Here is a 25,238-nt window from a genome sequence, read left to right on the forward strand (position 1 = left end):
GAGCGGCCAATTTGAGCAATCAAAGTAGTGATATCATCATTATGGGAGCCAATAATTAAAATGTCATCGACATATACCAGAATATACACAGAATGAGAACCTGAAATTCTGGAGAAAAGAGACGTGTCTGATTTGGAAGGAACAAAGCCGAGATGAGTAAGACAAGAACTTAGTTGAGAAAACCATGCACTTGGAGCTTGCTTAAGGCCGTAGATGGACTTATGAAGCTTGCAAACATAGTCTGGAAATTGTGGATTTTTAAAGCCTGGAGGTTGAGTCATGTACACATCTTCGACTAGTGTACCGTGGAGAAAGGCATTCTGAATATCTAGTTGCCGCATAACCCACCCCTTTGACAGTGCAAGTGAGAGGAGAAGCCGTATAGTAACCGGCTTGATAACAGGGGAGAAGGTATCGGTGTAGTCAATACCTGGTGACTGATGAAATCCTTTGGCAACTAAATGAGCTTTGAACCGATCAAGAGAGCCATCTGAGTGAAATTTCTGACGAAAGACCCATTTGCAACCCACTATATTTTTGTTGGGCGGAGGAGGGACCAATGACCAGGTATTTGCAGAGGAGAGAGCTTGGAGCTCAGCTTCCATGGCAGAACGCCACTGTGGGTGACGAAGTGCATAAGTAACAGAGGAAGGTGTATCATCAGAAGGCGAGCCAAGAGAGATGTGATTTGATTTGGGTGGAGGCCAAGGGATCGTACCGTCTGTGAACTGCTTTGGCCGAAGGCTGTGAGTCTGAGCACGAGTGAGCATGCGATGGGATGGTGCAGGCGGGACAGGCGGTGAAGAGGGAGGAGAAAGAGACAGATCTGAGTGAGGGGAGAGAGAGGACCCTGAAGATAAAGGAGAAAGAGGGCGGTGTGGTGACAGAGGAGGGAAAGCGGGCGGATAGGGAAGGAAGTGGATTGGGCCGTTGGGATATAAGAAACGGGCTGGGCGAAGATGGTCTTGGTGGAGTGGGGTTGTTATTATTATTGGTACTATTATTATGAGGAGAAGGAAAGTCGGGAGAATCGATTGGGCTGGACTGATGAAAAGGTGGAAAAGAGGGCAGAAAAACAATAGAGGAAGGGGAAGAAATGGACGACGCACAAGATTGGGCCTGAGGAAAATAAGACTCATCAAAAATCACATCCCTAGAGATGTAAGTCCGTCGAGTTTTAGGATCAAAACATAGGTAACCATGGTGATCAGTGGCATAACCAACAAAAATACACAGAGTCGATCTTGGTTTAAGCTTGTTTTTAGCATATGGACGAAGATTAGGCCAGCATGCACATCCAAAGACTCTCAAAAAATTATAGTCAGGGTTGTGTTGAAAAAGAAGTTGATAAGGAGACTTAAAATGGAGGGACGCAGAGGGCAACCGATTAATGAGGTAGATTGCAGTCGCAAATGCATGAACCCAGAAATGTTGAGGTAAAGAAGCATGATGAAGAAGCGCTAATCCAGACTCAACAATGTGACGATGCTTACATTCAACAGAACCGTTTTGGGCATGGGAGTACGGACAGGTGAGACGATGACCAATGCCTTGAGACTGAAGAATGTGATGTAAAGCTCTATATTCCCCTCCATTATCGGTTTGAACAAATTTTATTTTAGTGTTAAAGAGATTTTCAACATGACGTTGGAAGGAAACAAAGACTTGAGAAACATCTGCTTTGGTGCGTAAAGGATAAAACCAAGTGAATCTGGTAAAATCATCAACAAAAGATACATAGTAACGATAACCTGAACAAGATAAAACAGGGGCAGGACCCCATACATCACTGAAAATTAAAAACAGGGGATGAGGGGAACGATGGGAAGAGGGTGGATGTGGTAAAACATGACTTTTAGAGGTCCTACAAGCAAGACAGGAAGATGACAGAGGCGAGAAACTAGGTAGAGAATATTTAGATAGAACATGCTGGACTATTCTTCGTGCAGGGTGACCAAGACGGGCATGCCAATGATCAGCAGAGGTTTTGATCCCAAAATTCGCTTGAGGAGTTGATGAAGAAATAGGATAGAGCAATAGCTTAGTTGGACCTTGGAGTAGAACTTTCTTTGTGAGAAGATCCTTCAAAACAAAATGAGAAGAGTAAAACTCAAAATACACATAATTATCTAAGCAGAATTTAGAGACAGAAATTAAGTTTTTGGAAATGGTAGGGATATGCAAGAGATCAGAGAGAAGAAAAGTGCCATGACTGGTGGACGGTGTAGGCAAGGGAAGTAAGCCTGCTCCAGAATGTGCTATAGGTGCAGTAGAACCATCACTCATGCTAACTTGGTCGTATCCGTGATATGGAGCTGCTCCTAAGTTGAGTTGTGAGAGATCAGAGGTCATATGGTGTGTAGCTCCAGTGTCAAAGTACCAGTTACTATCTGGAACATGTGATAGGGAGGAGTGATGAGCCTCGGCCAGGGATGGTGGCGGAGGGGCCTGATAGGCATGGTTAAAACGATTGAAACAGGTGAGGATGGTATGACCATGTCTATGACATAAGTAGCAATAATTGTCAGAAGGAGTGGTGGAAGAAGAAAAAGGTGGAAAAGGTGAGAAAGTGGTTCTTCCCCTGCCACGACCTGTACGACCACGTCCTCTGAAAAAACGGCCAGGACGTCCCTTTCCACGAAAAGTGCCACGGAAGAAGGCATTTGCTGGTTGTCGACTCACAGCATTGGCAAAAATATCAACTGCCGAGGGAAGATGAATTGTGGTGAGACGAGCTTCATGGATGAGAAGGTAACTAAGGACCTCTTCTGGGGATAGCTCGTGAGTCTTGGTAGTTAAAGAGGCTACTATGGACTCAAAATCAGACCCTAGACCATTTAGTAAAATGAGGATGAAGTCTAGGTCATCCACTGGTCGTCCTGCAATACTAAGAGATTCGGCCAAAAGTGTAGCTCGTTTGTAATACTCAGAGATTGACTCAGAGCCTTTCTTGAGAGAAGTGAGTTGATGATGGAGATGGAGTAATCGAGCCTGAGATTTCTGTGCAAACAATGTTTCTAAAGCAGTCCACATGGACCTAGCGGTTTTATTTTTAATGACTTGACCGATCAAAGGTTCAGTCAAGGAGGAAATGAGGACTGAAAGAACATATTGGTCTTTAGAGAACCAAACAGTGTATTCGGGATTAGTGACACCTGTATCAAGAAGCTGTGGAGGAGGAGGTGCTGAGCCATCAATGTGAGAGAACAATTGTTGGCCATATAGGTAGGGAATCATTTGGGCTTTCCATATAGTATAGTTATCATTGGTAAGTTTGATAGAAATGAAGTGAGACGGTGAAGCAGAGGCAGAAGCTAAGGTAGGAGACAAAAGAAGAGACAAAGAAGTAGATTGAGAAGAAGGAGAGAACGTTGAGCTTGCAGAGGGAGTTGTAGATTCAGACATGATTTAAAAGGAAAGAAGAAAACGTTGTGCAAGAATCAAGGAGAGGAAGAGCAGGGAAGCGGCGGCGGCGGCGGCTCTGATACCATAACAGAGCACAAGCATCGAAACAATATGGAAGAAATGGTAAATTCACTGTTGCATTGAGGATGAATTACAATACAGTATATAAAGACATAGAGCATGTGATATACATGTGTGAAAGTAGAAAAACAATGTACACGTAGCCCTAATACACTATTCTGGAATTGGGCTTTGTATTGGACTGAGTCTTGCAGTAAGTTGGGCCAGAGTCTGTTCTAACATTATCAAATCTCACTTCCAACAAACAAATAGATTATGGCTTTTACAATCTATCTTATGGTAATTACCCAAACACAGTCTATGCAGTTGGGTTATGCAGGGGAGATGTTATGCCAGACTTTTGCCTTAGCTGCCTCAAAATTTCATCATTCCTGCTACCACAACATTGTCCAGATCAGAAGCAAGCTTTTGGGATGTACGATAAGTGCCTATTGTCTTACTCAAACACTTCAATATTAGACAACACGGTAGTCTTCCATATGTGGGACGAACACTTGGCAAAAAATTGGAATCAGTACAATCAGGTTCTTATGAGTTTACTGCGGAATTTAAGTAGCAGAGCTGCTTCTGGTGACTCCATTAAAGGATTACTGTGAAGCTTCCGGGCAGCAGGCTAACTTGGCGAAATCTGGAATTCTCTTCTCAAGGAATTCCACACCCGAGGTAAAAGATAGAATTTGTAGTCTACTGAATATAAAAGATATAGATGAACCTGGGAAGTATCTAGGTGTCCCAAATATTTGGGGAAAGACCAAATAGCAAGCTCTTTCATATATCAGTGACAGGGTGGGAAGGAAGGTAGAGGGATGGTGCAGTAAGTTGTTGACACAGGCTGGTAGAGAAGTTATGATCAAGTCAGTAATTAGTGCAATTTCCATCTATCCAATGCACTGCTTTAAATTTCCAAGAAAGACTTGCAAAGAATTGGATAGTATTGTTGCTCGCTTTTCGTGGAATGGAGGGAAGGAAGGAAAGAAGATTCACTGGAAAAGCTAGGGCAGTTTAACAAAATCAAAGTCTAAAGGAGGGATGGGGTTTAGAGACTTTGAAATAATGAATGATGCTCTTCCAACTAAGACTGCCTAGAGAATTATTAATAACCCAAATGATCTGTGGGTAAGAGTTTTGAAGGGGATTTATTTCCCTGATTCGAATTTTCTTGATACAAAAAAGGGTGGAAAGGCTTCTTGGATCTAGTATAGTATTCTAATTGGAAGGGATATGTTGAAAAAGGAGGTGTTTTGGTGGGTGGGGAATGGAGAAGAAATTAATGTGTGGAATGATAATTGGATACCAGATCTTAATGGTTGTCTTGCTGACTCTATGACAGTGCCTGATTACTGCAAAAATTGGAAAGTAGCTAAGATGATTCAAAATGGTTGTTGGAACTTAGATGGAATGAGGGGTTTGGTGGCAGAGGAGGTCCTGGAGAAAATTGTGAAGGTGCCTCTAAATTACATCACCAGAAGCGATGAACCAGTGTGGAAGGCAGCTAGAAATGGAAAATATGAAGTAAAAAGAGGGTATTATATGATAAAATGCAAGAGAGACGCCTCTCCGAATAGAGCAGGTGCTTCTATTGTCTTAACAGTAGAATATTGGAAGAAGATCTGGAAAATTAAAGCCTTGCCAAAAATTGTTCATTTTGTGTGGAGATGTTTGGTAAGAGCAGTACCGGTTAAGGAAGAGCTTGTGAAGAGGAAGTGTGGTAGATCTGCAGTATGTCCTATTTGTGAGGAAGAGGTAGAATCAATAGAGCATGCTCTATTTACTTGTCCTTGGGCCAAAAGCGTTTGGTTTGGAAGTGAACTGTCCTTAAGATTTGAAGGAGACAAGATGAGAAGCTTTGGGGAATGGTGCTTGAAGGCTCTGGTAGAAGAGAAGTTTCTTGATGATTTCCAAATAGCCTATGTTTCTTGGTTAATGTGGCTGATCTGGAAGGAAAGAAATAAGGCAATTTTTGAAGCAAAGAAAGTCGAGCCTAGTAAAGTAATCCTTGAGGCTGGTAGAGCTGTGAGGGAACTATGGGATGCTAAAGAGTGGAGCAAGAGAGTGGAGGTCCATGATGGGAAACAGATTGCTCAAGTTAAGTAGGAAGCACCTATGAACGGCTCTCTGAAGATCAACTGTGATGGCTCTTTTGATGAAAACTCTGGGTTGGCTGCTATGGGAATTATCTGTAGGAATAATGAAGGAGAATTGCAATGGGGTTTTGCTGATAATATTAAGGCGAGTTCTGCCTTTGCTACTGAAGTGATGGCGTTACAAAGAGCTCTTAGTGTGGTGTGTGAGTTTGATCTGTGCAATGTGGTTTTTGAGACAGATTGCTCAGAGTTGTATTGGTACTGCAGGAAAAGACTATCAGATAATGCAGATTGGAGATCAAAATGGGAATTGCAGCCTATTCTCGCTAGTTTGGAGGATCATAGGGACTTTGATATTGCTCTAGTGCCAAGGAAGAGCAATGAGGCAGCCAATTGGGTTGCTGTGAACTGTAGGAAAGGGGTGTGCCCTATTGGGTGGATCTTTGATCCAACACCTTCTTTAAGGAAGATTTTGGATATGGATGCAGGTGTGAAAAGGAAGTCCGCAAGGCCTGTTTTTCCTTCAGCTGTCCAGAGGCCGCATAGATGTGGTGTTGGTTAGCTTTGTTGCTGGTTTTCGCTTTGCTGTTTTCTCTGTTGTTTTGTTTTTGTTTGTTTCGTTTTTGTCTGTCTCCTTGGTGTTCTTTTTTGGGAAAATTACGTACAAGTCCCACAGAAGGCAATTTATTCATCTAAGGTCCCACGAAATGTCAAAATCACTGACAGATCCCAAGGGACCTCAGAGTAATATTTTCGATTTGTAAAATGACATTATTGCCCCTTATATTCTAGATTCACATTTGCTCTATCATTGCGATTTACAACCTCAGCAGCGACTATTAACAACCGAATGAGAGGGCATTAACAACCTACGCAGTATCCGTTAACAACTTACTTTATAGAATCATATAACCTCCATATAAGCGTAAATTATAACCAAATAGTATAATACAACAACTTTAACACTAAAATGGGAAGCTTTTTGATATCATTAAGAATTTTAACTAAACCCAATAGGATTATAGTAATATTTTAATGCGAAGATCCATTTACAACCTCAGCAGCGACTATTAACAACCGAATCAGAGGGCATTAACAACCTAAGCAGTATCCGTTAACAACTTACTTTATAGGATAATATAACCTCTAAAAACTATATAAGATTAACTTTAAGACTATTTAGTTATAATTTAGTTAGTTATAGTTAGAAGTTATATTATCCGATAAAATTAGTTGTTAACAGACACTGCTAAGGTTGTTAACAGTTCTCCTTAGGTTATTAATACTTACTGTTGAGGTTGTAAATGGATTTTCGCATTAAAATGTTGCTATAATCCTATTGGGTTTAGTTAAAATTCTTAATGATATCAAAAAGCTTCCCATTTTAGTGTTAAAGTTGTTGTATTATACTATTTGGTTATAATTTACTCTTATGCGAAAGTTATATGATTCTATAAAGTAAGTTGTTAACGGATACTGCTTAGGTTGTTAATGCCCTCTCATTCGGTTGTTAATAGTCGCTGTTGAGGTTGTAAATGGATCTTCGCATTAAAATATTACTATAATCCTATTGGGTTTAGTTAAAATTCTTAATGATATCAAAAAGCTTCCCATTTTAGTGTTAAGGTTGTTGTATTATACTATTTGGTTATAATTTATGCTTATATGGAGGTTATATGATTCTATAAAGTAAGTTGTTAACGGATACTGCTTAGGTTGTTAATGCCCTCTCATTCGGTTGTTAATAATCGCTGCTGGGGTTGTAAATGGATCTTCGCATTAAAATATTACTATAATCCTATTGGGTTTAGTTAAAATTCTTAATGATATCAAAAAGCTTCCCATTTTAGTGTTAAAGTTGTTGTATTATACTATTTGGTTATAATTTACTCTTATGCAGAGGTTATATAATTCTATAAAGTAAGTTGTTAACGGATACTACTTAGGTTGTTAATGCCCTCTCATTCGGTTGTTAATAGTCGCTGCTGAGGTTGTAAATGGATCTTCGCATTAAAATATTACTATAATCCTATTGGGTTTAGTTAAAATTCTTAATGATATCAAATAGCTTCTCATTTTAGTGTTAAAGTTGTTGTATTATACTATTTGGTTATAATTTATGCTTATATGGAGGTTATATGATTCTATAAAGTAAGTTGTTAACGGATACTGCGTAGGTTGTTAATGCCCTCTCATTCGGTTGTTAATAGTCGCTGCTGAGGTTGTAAATCGCAATGACAGAGCAAATGTGAATCTAGAATATGAGGGGCAATAATGTCATTTTAAAAATCGAAAATATTACTCTGAGGTCCCTTGGGATCTGTCAGTGATTTTGACATTTCGTGGGACCTTAGATGAATAAATTGCCTTCTGTGGGACCTGTACGTAATTTTCCCTTTTTTTTTTGGTTTAGTTGTGTGTTAGCTTGTTTCTGTAGGTTTTTCTTGAGTGTTTTTTCTTTTTCTGGCCTTTGGGCTATTGGTGTGTGTACTGTTTTTGTTGGTATTAATAAAATGGACTTTGTTTTGGCCAAAACAAAAAATCGATCAGTCAAGCTAGACGAAATCGCACTGATTTAAAGATTAATTCATTGTGATTTTTTCTGAAAGATTCTGATTTATCCATATTCGATTCTTGTTCCCCAAAAAGAGGGGGGGGAGCCTGCAAATGCGATTCTTGCTCACTATTATGATCCATCTTTCAGGGGCATCTCTCCCTCGGACATATTGTTTGGCCGAAATCTATTGTCTCCGCAATTTTGAAACACTTATTTCGCATATTTATTATTATTTTTAAAAATTAATTTTTCTAATATTCTCTCAATAATAATAAAATAAGAGATAGAGGGAGGAAATTAAGAAAGATTATTAGATTATTTTAAAAAAATATATTATATTGACTAATTTAACTAATATCTTTAATCTACTTAAATTAGTTAACTAGATCTTACATAAAAATCAGATGAGTATAAATTTGCTATCACCATTTGTAAACATAAGAGTTAAGGAAAAAGTTTATTTTAGTTCTATTTCAATCTATTCTGTATTTTAAATTTATAATTTTTTTAAATACCCACATGAATTGCATGCATATTTAAGGGGATTTCTATTAAAAATAATTTCATTACACTTGATTAAAAACTATTATTTTAGAATAATCAACAAACACTGATTATAAATAATTTTTTTCAGAATTTGTTACAAATAATTGACTCAACTTAATATTTATAAATTAATTATTTAGTACTTATATTAAAGGTATAATAGAGTGTGTATATATAATATAAGAATCTCAAGAGTTTAATATTACCTCCTGCATTTAATATAAGACTAGTTGATATTAAGAAGATTAGTTTAAATTAGTTATTTGTAATAAATAAATGTTGTCTTTCCTAAAATACCATTTATTAATCATGTGTATATAAATATATATATATTGAAAATATTCTTTAGTAGAAACTCTTTAATATGTACAATGATCATTAAGATTATTACTTGGTGGCAAAATGGATAGATATTAAAAGCAAAGTAAGAGAGGCAATTGAATTTCTTGGTAACTTTTATATGAAGGAATAGTAGTGTTAATTAATATTCGTGTGATTCAAAAGGACATGGGGGCATATGGTTGATGGTAGATTCAAAACAAAGCTAATTAACTTTGAGGGAACTGCATTATGGCCACATAATGCTGCAAAGTGGCGGTCTTCATCATCAATCTAGTTCCTCTTGAACCGGGGGAAGGCATTAATTACAAAGAAAACCAGCATGATTATAATTTAACATGGGAAATGTGAATACTGATTTTTCACATTGCCCAGAAACACTCATGAATAATCATGACCAAAGCAAAGCCATTTTATTCCTTCGAAGGCATGATCCCTAACATCAAGACATGTATACTCAATTGGTTTTTTAACCGTGTGATGAGAGCCTGCTGAGATTTGATTATATTCCCTCCAATTGGATGCTAGTTAAGCTTTCTCACAAATTGGGGGGGGGGGGTGGGGAGCTTGATAAAAGTTGTCTATTTTATTTTCATTAAAGAATGCGATTGAAAAATTTTCTTTCCTCTCCCATGCATTTAAAACTCTCTCCTTCCTTCGGGTAACAAAAGATAAAAGTAAAAAATTATACTACCTCTGGTCCTAATCACAAGAGCTAGTTGACTAATTTGAGGAGATTAGGGAAAAAAGTTAAGTTAGTTATTTGTAATAAATATGTGTTATCTTTCCTAAAATATCCTTGCTAATTAAGTATATTGGCTATAACTACCATTATTAGGAGGACTATCTTGAAAAATATATATAAATATGAGAGACAAAATAGACTGGGATCTTATATTTAGGATCAAAATAAAAGTCAAACAAGATCTTATATTAAGGACCGAAGATAGGAATTAATTATCTTTTAATTTCTTATATTTTGGATAATTTTTTTTTAAAAAGACTTACTTCTTTCGGTTTAAAATATAAACTAAACTTTGCGTACCATGCTTATCAAGAAACTAGTTAAAATCAATTTAAAACAATAAATATGTAAGGCATATATTTTTCCCTAAATATGCTCTTATTAATAAAGAAAATAAGTAAAAGATACAATAAATAAATTAAAAATATATATAGGGATAAAATTAGAAAAAAAACTCATTAAATATTTAGAAAAAAGTAAATGTTTTCTTATTAAAAAAAAAAACCAGTCAAGTTTAGTTTATATTTTGAACCGGAAGGATATCACATTATGAAGCGGAGGGATTATATGCGGATAATGATTAAGTGAAATTTCTTAGAGAAGCCAAAAACCATAATTAAGGGCAGCCTCTCCCTAAATGAGTGCGAATGAAGGATTAATATGTCAGAGACACACACGTGGCTTCTGCTTCCCAGTCTCCTTCCTCATCCAGCTCATTTCCAGTTGCACTTCCAGTTCCCCATCCTTGGCACCACCAGATCCACAACCCTGTCACAACCTACTCAGCAGCATGATTCCTAGTAGTTGTACGTACAACTTTTTTTTTTTTTTTGGATTTTATTTTAAATGTTTTTCTTTTAACCAAAAAGCCACCCATTCTTCCTTCTCCATCACGGGAGCTGCAAAAATGTGCCATCCAAACATGTTGTTAACGTATCTTCCTGTCTTTACTTGTCCAAGACATCTCTTTTCATTATTACTCCTTTCTTTCTCAATATTACAGCTAAATATTTAATTTGTGAATGATAAAAAAATTAGCTTAATTAGTTATTTTAACAATTGACAGCAAAAATTATAAAGTTATTTGTAAAAAATGCATATTAGTTTTTATAGAATACTCTTTTCTAATTATATGCATTGTAACTATTCATTGATTGAAATCTTTTTACTATATACAATTAGGAGTATTTTGAAGAAAAAAATTATAAATTTAGAAAACAAAGTAGATTGAAATTTTTTATTTAAGACAATATAAATCTTTTATCTATCTTTTATATTTAGGATTGAAGATAGTATTACTATTAAAAAAATGAAGAACAATACTTTTTTTAAGGAGGAGGAGAAAATGGAAGAAAATTTGAGAAAATTAAAAAAATGAAATGAAGAAAACATCAAAAAAATGTTTTATCTCCTTGTATTTTAATTAACAGAAGAAATCTTATAATGAAGAAAATTTATTAATTTCATGATGACGGTAATACTGGCATCATGTTTTTTTTCCCTAGTTTCTACCCCTTCAATTTTTTCTTCATCCACGTCTTTGTTAAATCGGGACATTTTGTTTAGAAAGTCTACATAATTATTTTTTTTTTGGGTACAAAAGAGGACTAGGGAGCCATAAAAATAAAAGACTCCTAGGCCCTATGGGAATTGAATCCCACACAATAGTTGAAGTATACATGATCGTATCAGCCTCAAAGAAAAACTGATTTTCGGCCTCATGGGCCCAACCTCCTGAATTTAGGTAGTGGGCTGTCTTAATGGGCCAAGGAATATATAGAAACCATTCAACCAACCCTGGAGAGCCCGCTCTATCAAAAACCAAAAAATAGCAGGAGAGCCCCCACCAACACGCCCTCCAAAAACAAAAAGGAGAACAATCCAAATTAGGAAATAATAATATTTATTGGTAAAAAATAATTTTTTTAATTCTTCAAACGGTCATTAATTGAGAGGATGTTGAAATATAATCGTTTTAACGTAGCACTTCCGTGACAAAACAGCAGTGCTAATTAACTCTCTTCTTCATCATCACGTGGTTCAAATTAAAATTAAAGAAGCATTAATTAAAGAGACAATAAAAACGAATACTCTTTCTTGGGTTTACGAATTTGGGATTGCTAGCTGGACTAAAGACATGTGTAATTAATTAATAATTAACTAATTAATCATGTTGTCAAGCTGGTCTACTATGGCACTTCGTGCAATTTAATGTTTGATTAAATCTTAATTATTACTCCGAGATAGCAAGTTATAGAGAATCTTCATCTTGACAATATGGATGCATAATTATTACTCTAATTTGGAAAAATTAATCTCCCAGTACTTGTAATTTTCTCTAGTTTTGAATCAATCATTAGACTGCTTTTTTTTTTCTTTTTATAAAATCCTTTAATTTTTTACTGTCTTCAAAACCCAAGATTTGTGAAACTTAATTTAAACTATATTGATTAAAGCAAAACAGTCATCCAAGAGGCGTGGACAGGAATTGGTGAAGCATCGTCTTTGCATGTAGATAGAAGAAAAATTATTGCTTCGTAATTTCTCAGAATTTGGAGTACCCATATCAAGATAAAATCAAAAGAAGACATCAATCTCTCAGTAAACAATCAAGAAGCAAAAAATATATTCAGAAATGGCGAGCAATAACAATTCAATCTTAATGGTAAAATCTCTGTGGATGCCGCTTCTTCTCCTTCTTCTTCCCTTAGCCACACCAGTAAGAACTGGCGACCTAGTTGCAGCCATTGAAGAGATGTAGCGAGCTAATTACTTCACATTTGTGATGCTCATCAATATGTCTCCACCAGACCCAAGACTTGAGGCCAATGTTACTTTCTTGATGCCCAAGGATCATATGCTTGCAAAAGTGGAGATGCCTGAACGATCTGTTTCAGATTTCTTGCTTCAGCATTCGATCCCTTCACCTTTGCTGCTCGAAACCCTAGAGAAATTCCCCACAGGAACCACTGTTCCCAGTTCATTACCGAAGTATATGCTTAGAATCACCAACAATGGAAGGCGTAATTTTGTTCTGAACAATGCGAAGATCATTAGTCCCAATATTTGTGTTTCTGGATCTTCCATTCGATGCCATGGGATTGATGGGATTTTGTCAGAAGTGGATGTATCAGCAAGAAACTCATGTACTAATAATAACAGTACAGAGGCTTCTTCTTCATGTATGGCTTCTTTTCCTTCATCTTCGTCTTCTCCTTCTCCTTTTGCAGAAAACCAGAGTCCTCCTACATTCACAGCACCTATTCCCATTGAAGCGGACTCTGGGACACGAAATTCAGGATCTTTTGATGGATCTCTGAGTAACTTTTTCACCATTTTGATGTTGATTTTCGTTGGCATTAATGTTTAATTGGCTCAAACTCATCATTTGATTTCACATGCTTGGATTAGATGATCAAATATTATTTATTTGAAAATCGATATTGTTATTTATTAATATATATATTTGTTTTAACCATATACATGGAATGAGAGTTGGATGGAAGCCAGAATAAAATTGCAAGTTTCTGCTAATTGAAATGAGATTTGCACGGAAATATTATTGAACAGAAAAGTGTGGAATTTAACGGGGTGATTATTGTGTAGATACAGGATATTATGGCAGACCTGTCATTATCATTAGAACCAAATAACAAAAGGTGGAAGAACAAATTGACTTCAAAGAGAGTACCGTGAGCAAACACCAGTCCTACGAATTTTATCTTATCTCGTACTTATCATTTTTTTTTTGAACTAATTTATTTAGCTTATAAATCCAAATTAACTGAATAATTCTAATACTACCTCCAGTTCTTATTATAAAACTTAATTTGATTTTTAATTTTGTTTTGAATATAAGATCTCAGTCCATTTTGTTTCTCATATTTATTTATTTTTTTTCAAAGTAGTATTTGCTAACTGCACATATTAAATGTTTTATCAAATGACACTTGATTAGTAAAGGTATCTTAGAGAAGACAACATCTATTTATTACAAATAACTAAATTAATTTTTTAATCAATTTTTTTGGTACTATTTTTTAATCAACTTAAATTAATCAATTAGCTCTTATACTATTAAGTACCGGAGGTAGTATTAAAAACAGGAGGTGGTATAATATAATTAACAATTATGTTATTAACCCTAACAGAGAGTGGTAATGAGAACAAGCAAATTGTTTCAAGAATATACGATGAGGTTAATTTAGATCTTATTCCAAGAGCAGCAAATTAACAAAATCACATATAAAACTATATAAATATATATATAGATATATATAGAGAGAGAGAGAGAGTTTTCCCACACGAAAAACCTTATTGAAACCAAAGAGAGAATTAATATATTTTCCCAGACAAAACCAAGACCAAAAAACGAACACACAAAATTGGAAAGAAAAAAATCATAGATATCCATGCCTACAATTGAGATTGTTATAGGCATGTTGAGGAGGAAGAATATTACTGGACGAAGCAGCATTAATGTTGTTCATAACAAGATGTTTATTCTCGAAGACATCATTATTAATATAACGTCCAAGTCCACCGTGTCCTCCTCCAACAATCACCGATGAATCAGTAGCCAAACTGTTATGCTCCATTAGCATCTTGCTCGCCATTTTCCCTAACTCCTTCTTCAGTTCCTCCATTGAAACCATCACTTGCTGCAACTCATTAAGCCCTAATTCTTCAATAGGGTTTTCCCACCAGAACTGTCTCTGCCTCACCTTCCTCACCTGGTCCAGTTCTTCTCCTCGCTTCCTCTCCATTTCCAGTTGCCCTAGAAGCTGTGTCAGCTGCATGTTGAGCTCCCGGACGTTCGCATTCCAGTGAGCCTCCACCAGCGGGTGAGCTGTAACATCGGTTATATATATATACATATACATATCAAAATGCAATATCTCACTCTCAACTCCACCTTATTTCCTCACACCTTATTTCCTCTGACTGAATCCATGGGCTAGTACTGTCCCATGTGACTGGTAGTTCAACATAATAAGCTCACTGATCAAGTGATGTGAATAGGCCAAAATCCACAGAGCACAAGATCAGACCATGGGTTCCCCCTCTAGTCCATTAGCGGGGTGTCATACGCCCTACAACACATGATAGGGCCAAAGGATCAACCAGTGTACATTTGGCATCCTCCCACCTTATTACCTCTATAATATGTACAAAAATCCACCCCCTTATTCTCCCTATAACATGTCTCCCACCAATCAACGTTCACCATCCCCTCTCGTATTTATACTCATGAGAATAGTCATTTACCAATAACATAATAACTTTCACATTTACCAAAATCGAGATTTCGAAATTTCAATAATCAACATCAATCCTCAAACCATTTCTCAATAAATTCTTATTCCACATGACAAATTTATAAATTCATAATTTCATACTATTTTTCAATAACATAAAGTATCTCAAGGCAATTTCAACAATGATGCCTTTCATTGTTCAAATAATAATTCAATGGCATTTCAAGAATCTCATATAATTCGAAATCACTCACAAACATCATACAAGCATACATAACAAGTGGAAAGTGGTTACCTTTCACCAAGGCTATAAAAAGAATTACTACAAAGTCAACCCCGTGCTCAAACCAACAATCCAATAATCAATCTACATCATTAATATAACCACAAATTAATATAAGCTAATTAATTAAGCTTATATATATAGTTAAATTCCTAATTTAATTTAATTATCATTCTAAATTCTCACAACTCTTATAATCCAAAATTAAGTACTTTAGAACTAATTGGTAATTTTCTAACAAGCCAAATTATTTATTTACATCCCTCAACTTATTTACTTTAATAAAAAGAATTTTCTAAAATTTCTAAATATGAAATTAGTATATTCTAAATTCTAAAAATCACATTTAAAATTTAAGCCTCAAAACTGGACCATCAAAAATTCAATAGTGTCTCAAATATTTATATATATAAATAATCAAACCAAGATTTTAATGGCATATATATGTTTTTTTTTTATAAATAAGAAACTTTAACTACAATAATTATTTTAAAACCTCTAGTCACTCAATAAATAAAACTAAACCGATTAAAATTTTAAGAATATATCAAACAACCCAAATAAATTATTTAACTTAATTTTAATCGGTATAAATATGATATATATATCATAAATAACGTATTTTTTAATTAAAAATTAATTTTTAAATACCAAAATCAATAAATAGACAAATCTAAACCGATAGAAATGATCTACTATAACAGATCTACAATACTGTGATTAACACTCATCAAAACTAAATACTTGCTCCAAACTCTATACCAAAAATTTTCTCTAAGCAACACAAAATTACTATCATTAGGTAGATCTGACTGAGTAGAACAATTTTTATAAAGAAAGTTTTGTAATTAGAAGTAGTTTTACTTACCAAAACTATTTGAAATGATGAAGAAAGAAGGGAGAAAGAACGAAGAATGAACGCGGAGAGAGAGAAGGAGAAGAGGAAAAATGACGGGAGAAAGTAAAAAGAAGTCACTCGGGGTAAACTAAAGTTAAAGACCCAAAATAAAACGGAGAAAATAACAATTGGGAACCCTCTTTTTTTTTTTAATATTTAAATTCGTGGAGTAAAATTTAAGATGTTACAATTCTCCCCACCTAAGGAATTTTGTCCCCAAAATTCAAACAACCATATACAAAAATCAAAACAAAAGCAACTCAAGATGCTGACTAAAGAAACAAGGGTACTGTGACGCATCCGCTTTTCAGTCTCCCAAGTAGCATCAACAGGACTCATGCCATTCCAAATGACCTTAACATGGCGGATGGTCTTGTTCTTCAATTGTTTATCCTTAACGTCTAAAATCTATTCTTGTTCCGCTTTATAGATCAATTTTCTCATAACTCAACCGTTTCAACTCAATAACATGAGACGAATTCGGATAATACTTCTTCAATTGCTATCCATGGAACACGTCGTGTAACCTAGAAAGATATGGGGGTAGCACAGTCCGATATACAATATGTAACATCCACAGATCTTAGAGTGTAGCCGTAGCCATCCCAGGGTGTCCCTTGTAGCTATTTTCAGTTTTGGTCTAGCCATAGCCACCTCACCATTTGTTTCCCCAATTTAGCCGTAGCCACCCAAAAAACGCATCTACGAGGAAGAGGTATTCACATTCTTACAAAGCATACTTCGTTCTCCTCTCTAGCCGATGTGGGATTTCACACAATAGGTCTAATCCGTCCTAAAATCTCATAAGGACCTATGAATCGGGATATAAGCTTCTTAACCTTAATGGATCTACCAACACCTATAATAGGTGAAACTTTCAGAAATACAGGATCATCCAATTCAATTTCTAAAGGTATCCTCCAATGATTTGCATTACTCTTCTAGCGACCTTAGGCTGTCAACAATTTCTACTTAATAAGCTTACTCTTTCTAGTTATAATGTTTACTAAATCTGAGCAAATAATTATTCTTTCACTTAATTCAATCCAACAAAGTAGAGATCTACACTTTTTCCTGTATAACGCCTCGGACGATGCTATCTAAATGCTAGCATAGTAGCTATTGTTATAGGCAAGTTCTGCTAACAATAGCTGATTGTCCCAACTATCCTTCAACTTAATAGCAAAAGCTCTTAACATGTCTTCAAGGGTTTAAATCATCCTCTCGTTTTGTCCATCTGTCTGAGATGGTAGGCAGTAGTTGTATTTTAACTTAGTATCCATGTCTCCATGTAAAAACCTCTAAAAGTTTGATGTAAATCTTATATCTCGATCAGATATGATGGATTCTAGCATTCCATGAAGTCGAACTATTTCATCAATGTACAATTATGTCAACTGCTCCCAAGAGTAAGTGGCTCTACGGGTAAGAAGTGTACCAACTTAATCAATCTGTTAACAATCACTCATATTGTGTCATATCCAGCTGGTGTCCTTGACAAACTAGTAATGAAATCTATGAAAATGCTATCCCACTTTCTTTGAGGAATATCTAAATTTTAAAGTAGTCCTGGAGACTTTTGGTGTTTTATTTTGACTTTCTATCAAGTCAAACATTACATCACAAATTTTGTCACAATTCTTTTTATCTTCTACAACTAATAGTTTCTTTTTAAATCATTATACATCTTCATTATTCCTAGATTCATTGAAAAGTTACTATGATAAAACTCCTTTTTTTTTTAAAAAAAATGTCCTTCTTAATCTCATCATCATTAGGGATGCAAGTTCTCTCTTTTTTTTTTTTTAAAGATTCCTTTTCCTCCAATATCATTATCTGACACATCCCCATTTCCCCATACGTCTCAAATACTCAATAATCATTCACCTTTCATTTGTGCTACCTTCAAATCCTTAAAGAATTCATATTCGACTGCAAAGTATCTGATGTCTCAGGCACCACTTATAGATCTCTCAACCCTACCAAACAACAGAACTCCTCTAACCTCATATGAAACACATACACTGTCTTCCTACTCAATGTGTTAGCAACCACGATAACTTTACTTGAGTGACACTTTAAGTTCAAAGTCATAGTCTTTAAGGATTTTCATCTATTTATACTATCGTTGTCCAACTTTTCTAGTCTACTTGATACTTTAGACTTTCATTATCACTAAAGAATAGAAATTAAGTACCTGAAGGATAACATCTCTAAATCTTTAAGAAAAACACTATTAATACAAGATCAACCCTTATATCTCACAATCCACGATAACTCCAAATATTTAACTGTCAATCTAATTTCAATTCCTCAATCAAAAGATATAATAATTATTTCCTCTACTTAAATGGTCCGTTAAATCCATTAGTCAACCTTGATAATAATCATTCATGACAATCCCCAATTTACATTTAGAACTATTAACCTCGAGCATACCAAATCCCAAAATATTCAGTCAAACGAACATAAACCAATCCTTAAACCTTATTTCAAAATATCATATTACCAATCTCCATAAAGCTTTTCTTCTAATAACAAACCATAACTCCAAATCACCAAAAACCTAAATCACAACAAAACTAAATTGACTAGACATTTTATATAAGCCAAGTAACTAACTTAAATCCATCAAAATTTTCATATTCTGAGACTGCTCGAAATGTTGAAGGATATAACTTCAAATCATCATTCATAATATCTCTAATCCTCAATTAACCTTAATCAAGAATAATAACCCTTAATTTTCACACGAATCTAAAATTTAAAACACAACTATATACCTTATAATTAAACAAATTAGGATATTATGATAATCAACACCCAACCTCAAGCTCTTATCTTTCTTTTTCACAACAACACCTATGAACCACAAGGAGAAACACTAGGTATGATAAACTGGTAGGTTCTCCCTCTCTTTCCTTTTAATGTTTCTAACTTGGATGTCAATATTTCACAGAAAGGACCTTTGAGATACGCTCTATTTCTTATTCCAACTTAATAGAGGACTTCATCTCATGCCCTAGAAGTACACTTAGCATTCCTTCTAAAATTACATCCAGAAATACATTCAAAATATCCATTTGGTCACTTTTCAAATTGTTGTTGTCAATACATAATCGTATGTTGCAATCATCTTTTCTTATTAACAATACCAGTGAACCCTATGATGTAACACTCAGTTGAATGAATTCCTTCACCTCAATCTATTCAATAATAAACTCTTTATCCCTAAGTGACAGAGAAGAATGTCACACGTGGTGGCAAATTCCTTAAATACTCTTACGAGTAGACAACCACAATATGAAACCTATAAAAACCTCCATAGACATAGTATAAAAGGAAATCACAAACCTCTTACAATCAAGGATGACATCACTAGCTAACAACTAATCCACGCCCCATAATCACATTGACGCCATTAAGCGGCAAACAGAACAAATCAATCATACACAAATTAAACTTTTAGTACACTTAACAGATAAAAAGGAATACCTAGCATCCGCATCAACAAGATAAAGATATCATGTCTTTGGAGTGAGTTGTACCTTTAATCAGATTAAGGGATTCCTCAGCCTCCTCTTATGTCATCTTAAGGACATGTCCTGAAACAAAAGAATGATTGCTTTGAGGGATCTGTCTAGCCTCTGGGCAATTACGGACGATGTGCCCTAGCTTGTGGCATCGATAACACTCCCAGCATTGTCCTAAATGCATATTTCCACATTTCTGACAGGGTCTACCATCACTAGATTGGGACAGAGAAAAACAATGATATGGGTTCTGGCTTCCCCCAGCGTGACTCTTTTTAAGGTGCTTTCTCTGAAAGTAACCCCATCGTGCAGATTCTTTTAAGCTCTTATAGCATTTCTGAGTCTGCTTCATCTGTAAGTAACCCAATCGTGTAGATTCTTTTAGATTCTTATGGCTCTTATGAGTTTGCTTCCTCTGTAAATAACCATGTCGGGCAAGTTCTTTTTGGCTCTCAGTACTATTCCTCCGCGAGCTTCCTAAGTTCTGATTTACCCTCTTACCAACTCCTCCAGTAGGCCCCACATGAGCAGAGTGTTGTCCCTGAGCATCTCTCCACTCAGCCTTTTTGGTACTTACACCATCATAACCAGTCAACCTTCCTGAGTTTTCAACGCTCACAACCTTGTGTCCATTTCTATTAGGGCTTCTATTATTGCTGTTTGCATCCTCTTCTTTCTTCCTAGCCTTGTCCTCTTCAAATTTTCTTATCCGTTCATCCTCTACGGTAATCCTCATCTTTATCATTTGTGTCAAAGGAGTCTCTCCACTTTGATGTTGAGATTGTTCAAGTGAAGGTGATGCCTGATTTTCAATACGATCAATCCTTCCAGAGCTTACCATCTCTCCCTGCCTAAGGATACAAGCCACCATAAAAGGTAAGCACCGCAACACAAAACAAACACTGCAACTAACAAGGAAGGATATGTATGAACCTTGTATATTGCCACTACATGTAATGCAACACAAGTTACAGAATCTTAAGCTCTGATACCAAAATTGTAACATCGGTTATATATATATACACATATACATATCAAAATGCAATATCTCACTCTCAATTCCACCTTATTTCCTCACACCTTATTTCCTCTGACTGAACCCATGGGCTAGTACTGTCCCATGTGACTGGTAGTTCAACATAATAAGCTCACTGATCAAGTGATGTGAATAGGCCAAAATCCACATAGCACAAGATCAGACCATGGGTTCCCCCTCTAGTCTACTAGCGGGGTGTCATACGCCCTACAACACATGATAGGGCCAAAGGATCAACCAGTGTACATCTGGCATCCTCCCACCTTATTACCTCTATAATATGTACAAAAATCCACCCCCTTATTCTCCCTATAACATGTCTCCCACCAATCAACGTTCACCGTCCCCTCTCGTATTTATACTCATGAGAATAGTCATTTACCAATAACATAATAACTTTCACATTTACCAAAATCGAGATTTCGAAATTTCAATAATCAACATCAATCCTCAAACCATTTCTCAATAAATTCTTATTCCACATGACAAATTTATAAATTCATAATTTCATACTATTTTTCAATAACATAAAGTATCTCAAGGCAATTTCAACAATGATGCCTTTCATTGTTCAAATAATAATTCAATGGCATTTCAAGAATCTCATATAATTCGAAATCACTCACAAACATCATACAAGCATACATAACAAGTGGAAAGTGGTTACCTTTCACCAAGGCTATAAAAAGAATTACTACAAAGTCAACCCCGTGCTCAAACCAACAATCCAATAATCAATCTACATCATTAATATAACCACAAATTAATATAAGCTAATTAATTAAGCTTATATATATATATTAGTTAAATTCCTAATTTAATTTAATTATCATTCTAAATTCTCACAACTCTTATAATCCAAAATTAAGTACTTTAGAACTAATTGGTAATTTTCTAACAAGCCAAATTATTTATTTACATCCCTCAACTTATTTACTTTAATAAAAAGAATTTTCTAAAATTTCTAAATATGAAATTAGTATATTCTAAATTCTAAAAATCACATTTAAAATTTAAGCCTCAAAACTGGACCATCAAAAATTCAATAGTGTCTCAAATATTTATATATATAAATAATCAAACCAAGATTTTAATGGCATATATATGTTTTTTTTTATAAATAAGAAACTTTAACTACAATAATTATTTTAAAACCTCTAGTTACTCAATAAATAAAACTAAACTGATTAAAATTTTAAGAATATATCAAACAACCCAAATAAATTATTTAACTTAATTTTAATCGGTATAAATATGATATATATATATCATAAATAACGTATTTTTTAATTAAAAATTAATTTTTAAATACCAAAATCAATAAATAGACAAATCTAAACAGGTAGAAATGATCTACTATAACAGATCTACAATACTGTGATTAATACTCATCAAAACTAAATACTTGCTCCAAACTCTATACCAAAAATTTTCTCTAAGCAATACAAAATTACTATCATTAGGTAGATCTAACTGAGTAGAACAATTTTTATGAAGGAAGTTTTGTAATTAGAAGTAGTTTTACTTACCAAAACTATTTGAAACGATGAAGAAAGAAGGGAGAAAGACGAGCCACGCCGCGAGCAGAACGAAGAATGAACGCGGAGAGAGAGAAGGAGAAGAGGAAAAATGACGGAGAAAGTAAAAAGAAGTCACTCGGGGTAAACTAAAATTAAAGACCCCAAAATAAAACGGAGAAAATAACAATTAGGAACCCTCTTTTTTTTTTAATATTTAAATTTGTGGAGTAAAATTTAAGATGTTATATGAGCACCGGCTTCCGACGTGGGGTTTCGACTGATATAACGATCGACGATGGATTCCACTTCCGGATGACCGAAGGAGAAGGCCTTCTCGGCCGGGGAGAAGACGATGATGGCGATTTCAACACCGCAGAGCGTGCAAAGCTCACTGGCTTTCTTGAAAAGTCCAGAACGACGCTTTGAGAAGGTGACTTGAAGATGGCTTTTCTTTGGTATTTTCTCAATAGGGATCTTTTGGCGACCTGAACTGGACTTTCTCTTCATGTTTGAAGGAGAAAAAAGAAAGCAAAATATTTTACTGAGGATGGAATTGGTGATTAACATTTTGGTATTGATACTGCTAAATATTTGGTTTATTGCAATAAATCCGATTAATATACTGTCCCTTTTTAATGATTTGTTACTTTTTATTATTTGGTCCAAGATTAGGAAATTATAAAATACCAATCTCCATTTATGAGTGAAATATGTACCTCCTCGGTTTATACTGCTTGGCATTATAACTCAGATTTTGACTTTAGCAAAATCTTAATAGAATTAAGAGCACTTTTATGTTTGTCAGAGATATTGACTCTGGTGAATAATGAAATTCGATTTAATAATATAAGGTTATTAATCGCAGGGTAAAACCGCACTCAAACGATAGGACACCAAGGATTATCATATATTCCCAAAAAAGAATTAGTGTACAGTAGACTTCTCCAGATAGAAAAAAGAACTAAGATGGGGAGGGGGATATATAGAGAAAATTAGGCAGTGGGTCTCTATAATTTCACCTGATTTTTAATCAGGTCCTATAGCTTTTTTCTTTTTATAAGGTCTTTATAATTTTACCTTATTTTTTATGAGGTCCTATAGTTACAGATGATTAATTAAAAAAAAAACACTAGATGGAAGCAGATTAAAAATTGGTTGTAACTGTAAAGACCTAATAAAAGAATTACATCAACTTGATTAAAAACAAATAAAATTACACGGACTTGACAAAAGGGAAAAAAAATTAAGGATCTTATTAAAATTCAGGTGAAAATGTAAGGACATGGAGATTAATTTTTCCAAAAAATTAAATATATGTAAATTTCTTATATCTTTACTAAGTATTTTCTCAAAAAAATCTTGTTATATCAATTGAATACGTAAAAATATTTCAAATATTATAAACATTAATTAGATGAATATTATTTAGGAAATATTACAAAAAAAGACCCTAGAATTGAAAAACCGCAAAGAGGGACCATTGACAGCTTCACTATAATTTTTGATAATAATAACATGTCATGAAGTTATCAAAACCCAAAGTGAAATTATCACATGTTCCTATCTGTGTTTTTTTCAATTACAGGATTTTTTTTGCAATTTACCCTATCATTTATAGTAGTGATTTTTAATAAGGCGAAGACAGACTGGATATGTGGGAAAGCCACAGTGAACTCAATAAATGGCATACCAGTTTTCACACTTTGAGAAGATTTTCAGATATACAAATATCAAGGAAACAAGATAATCCTTCACATCACTCACTCCTTTTCCTTAGGAAATTAAACTTGATAATAGGATGAAAATAGTAAATATGGTAAGCTGTCCAGGATTATTTAAATTTAGAATAAATTCATATATAGAAACTCAAAAAAATAGAATAGAATAAATATTAAAGATGAGGTGAGACTTGAGAGCTCGAGAATCCGATATGTATGCAATAAATTCATTTGCAACTTCACTTCTTGATTATCTTATGCGTGTGCCACACGTGTGTGTATTGTTGGATATAATATTAAAGATTCTCTTCTTGCTAGTAATTCAGAATTAATAATTTTTTGCAAATAAAAACCTTAAAGGTTGTGTCATTTCTGTGCAATTTATGAAATATTAAATATATATTGGTTAATTATTAATTGCAATTGTTTGTTTTGGCAAAAAAAAAGTAATTTTTAACTTTTCATATTTAAACTGGCTGCTGAAACACCCCCTTATTTGTTGAACTATTAACATTCATTCATATAAATTTTCAAAAAAAAAAATTATATTAAGTAGGAATACTATGTTACACCTAAAAAATAGGAATACTTTGAAACAAGATAATTGATGTGATATAAAAAAAATAAATTATTTGCTAATAGCTGAGACACTTTGGGCTTGAGCCCAATTTTGGCACCATGGGTCAACCTCATTACAGAATGGCTCAAGCCCAATACTTTATTCCGAACAAAGCCTCCTGTACCCAGATCATCAAAGATCAGATCCAACATCACAATGTTCACTAACGTTTGTATCCAAAAAAAAAAATCACAAACAATTAATCAAGCCCTTCAAAGTTCAATAATATTCCTCCAATCCTAAACATAAGACATCTTTCATAGTATAAATTAACTGCAAAATGAGTCGTATATTTAAGATTGGAGGAGTAATTTGCTTTTAACTCTTATAGGGTTGGATAATAAAGCGGCCATCATCTTAGAGGATACCACATTAATTTGGTTGGTTAGATTAGATGTTGATGACCTTGTTAATCATAGAGGATCTGCCACCTATGGTTGCATTATTCGAGACAAAAATGGCAGCTGAGTAAAGAGATTTTATTTTTTAAAAAAAACATAAAAGCTTCCATATCACCCTAAGTAACATTACTGTTTCTTTTATACAAAAAAATTTAGACGAGTTAGATATCAAGAGCTTATCGAGGTCAAAGTATGCATCCAAATTCAAAGAGTGC

General features: G+C 34.5%; 2 protein-coding genes across 2 annotated transcripts; one reads left to right on the forward strand and one right to left on the reverse strand.

The window, feature by feature from the left end:
• The first annotated feature begins 12,554 nt into the window (after nucleotides 1-12,554).
• Nucleotides 12,555-13,127, forward strand: LOC114748608 (FAS1 domain-containing protein SELMODRAFT_448915-like). The gene has a single exon (XM_028937047.1). It carries the CDS (start codon nucleotides 12,555-12,557, stop codon nucleotides 13,125-13,127), a length of 573 nt encoding a protein of 190 aa, XP_028792880.1.
• A 1,030-nt stretch (nucleotides 13,128-14,157) lies between these two features.
• Nucleotides 14,158-22,792, reverse strand: LOC114748610 (agamous-like MADS-box protein AGL61). Its single transcript, XM_028937048.1, has 2 exons — nucleotides 22,532-22,792; nucleotides 14,158-14,601 (listed from the first exon to the last, which is right to left on the reverse strand). Exons 1-2 carry the CDS (start codon nucleotides 22,790-22,792, stop codon nucleotides 14,158-14,160), a joined length of 705 nt encoding a protein of 234 aa, XP_028792881.1.
• Between the last annotated feature and the right edge of the window lie 2,446 nt (nucleotides 22,793-25,238).

The sequence above is a fragment of the Neltuma alba genome, unplaced genomic scaffold (genome assembly GCF_004799145.2).
Source record: "Neltuma alba isolate B1F8T4 unplaced genomic scaffold, ASM479914v2 tig00005754_pilon, whole genome shotgun sequence".
In the NCBI taxonomy this organism is placed as follows: domain Eukaryota; kingdom Viridiplantae; phylum Streptophyta; class Magnoliopsida; order Fabales; family Fabaceae; genus Neltuma; species Neltuma alba.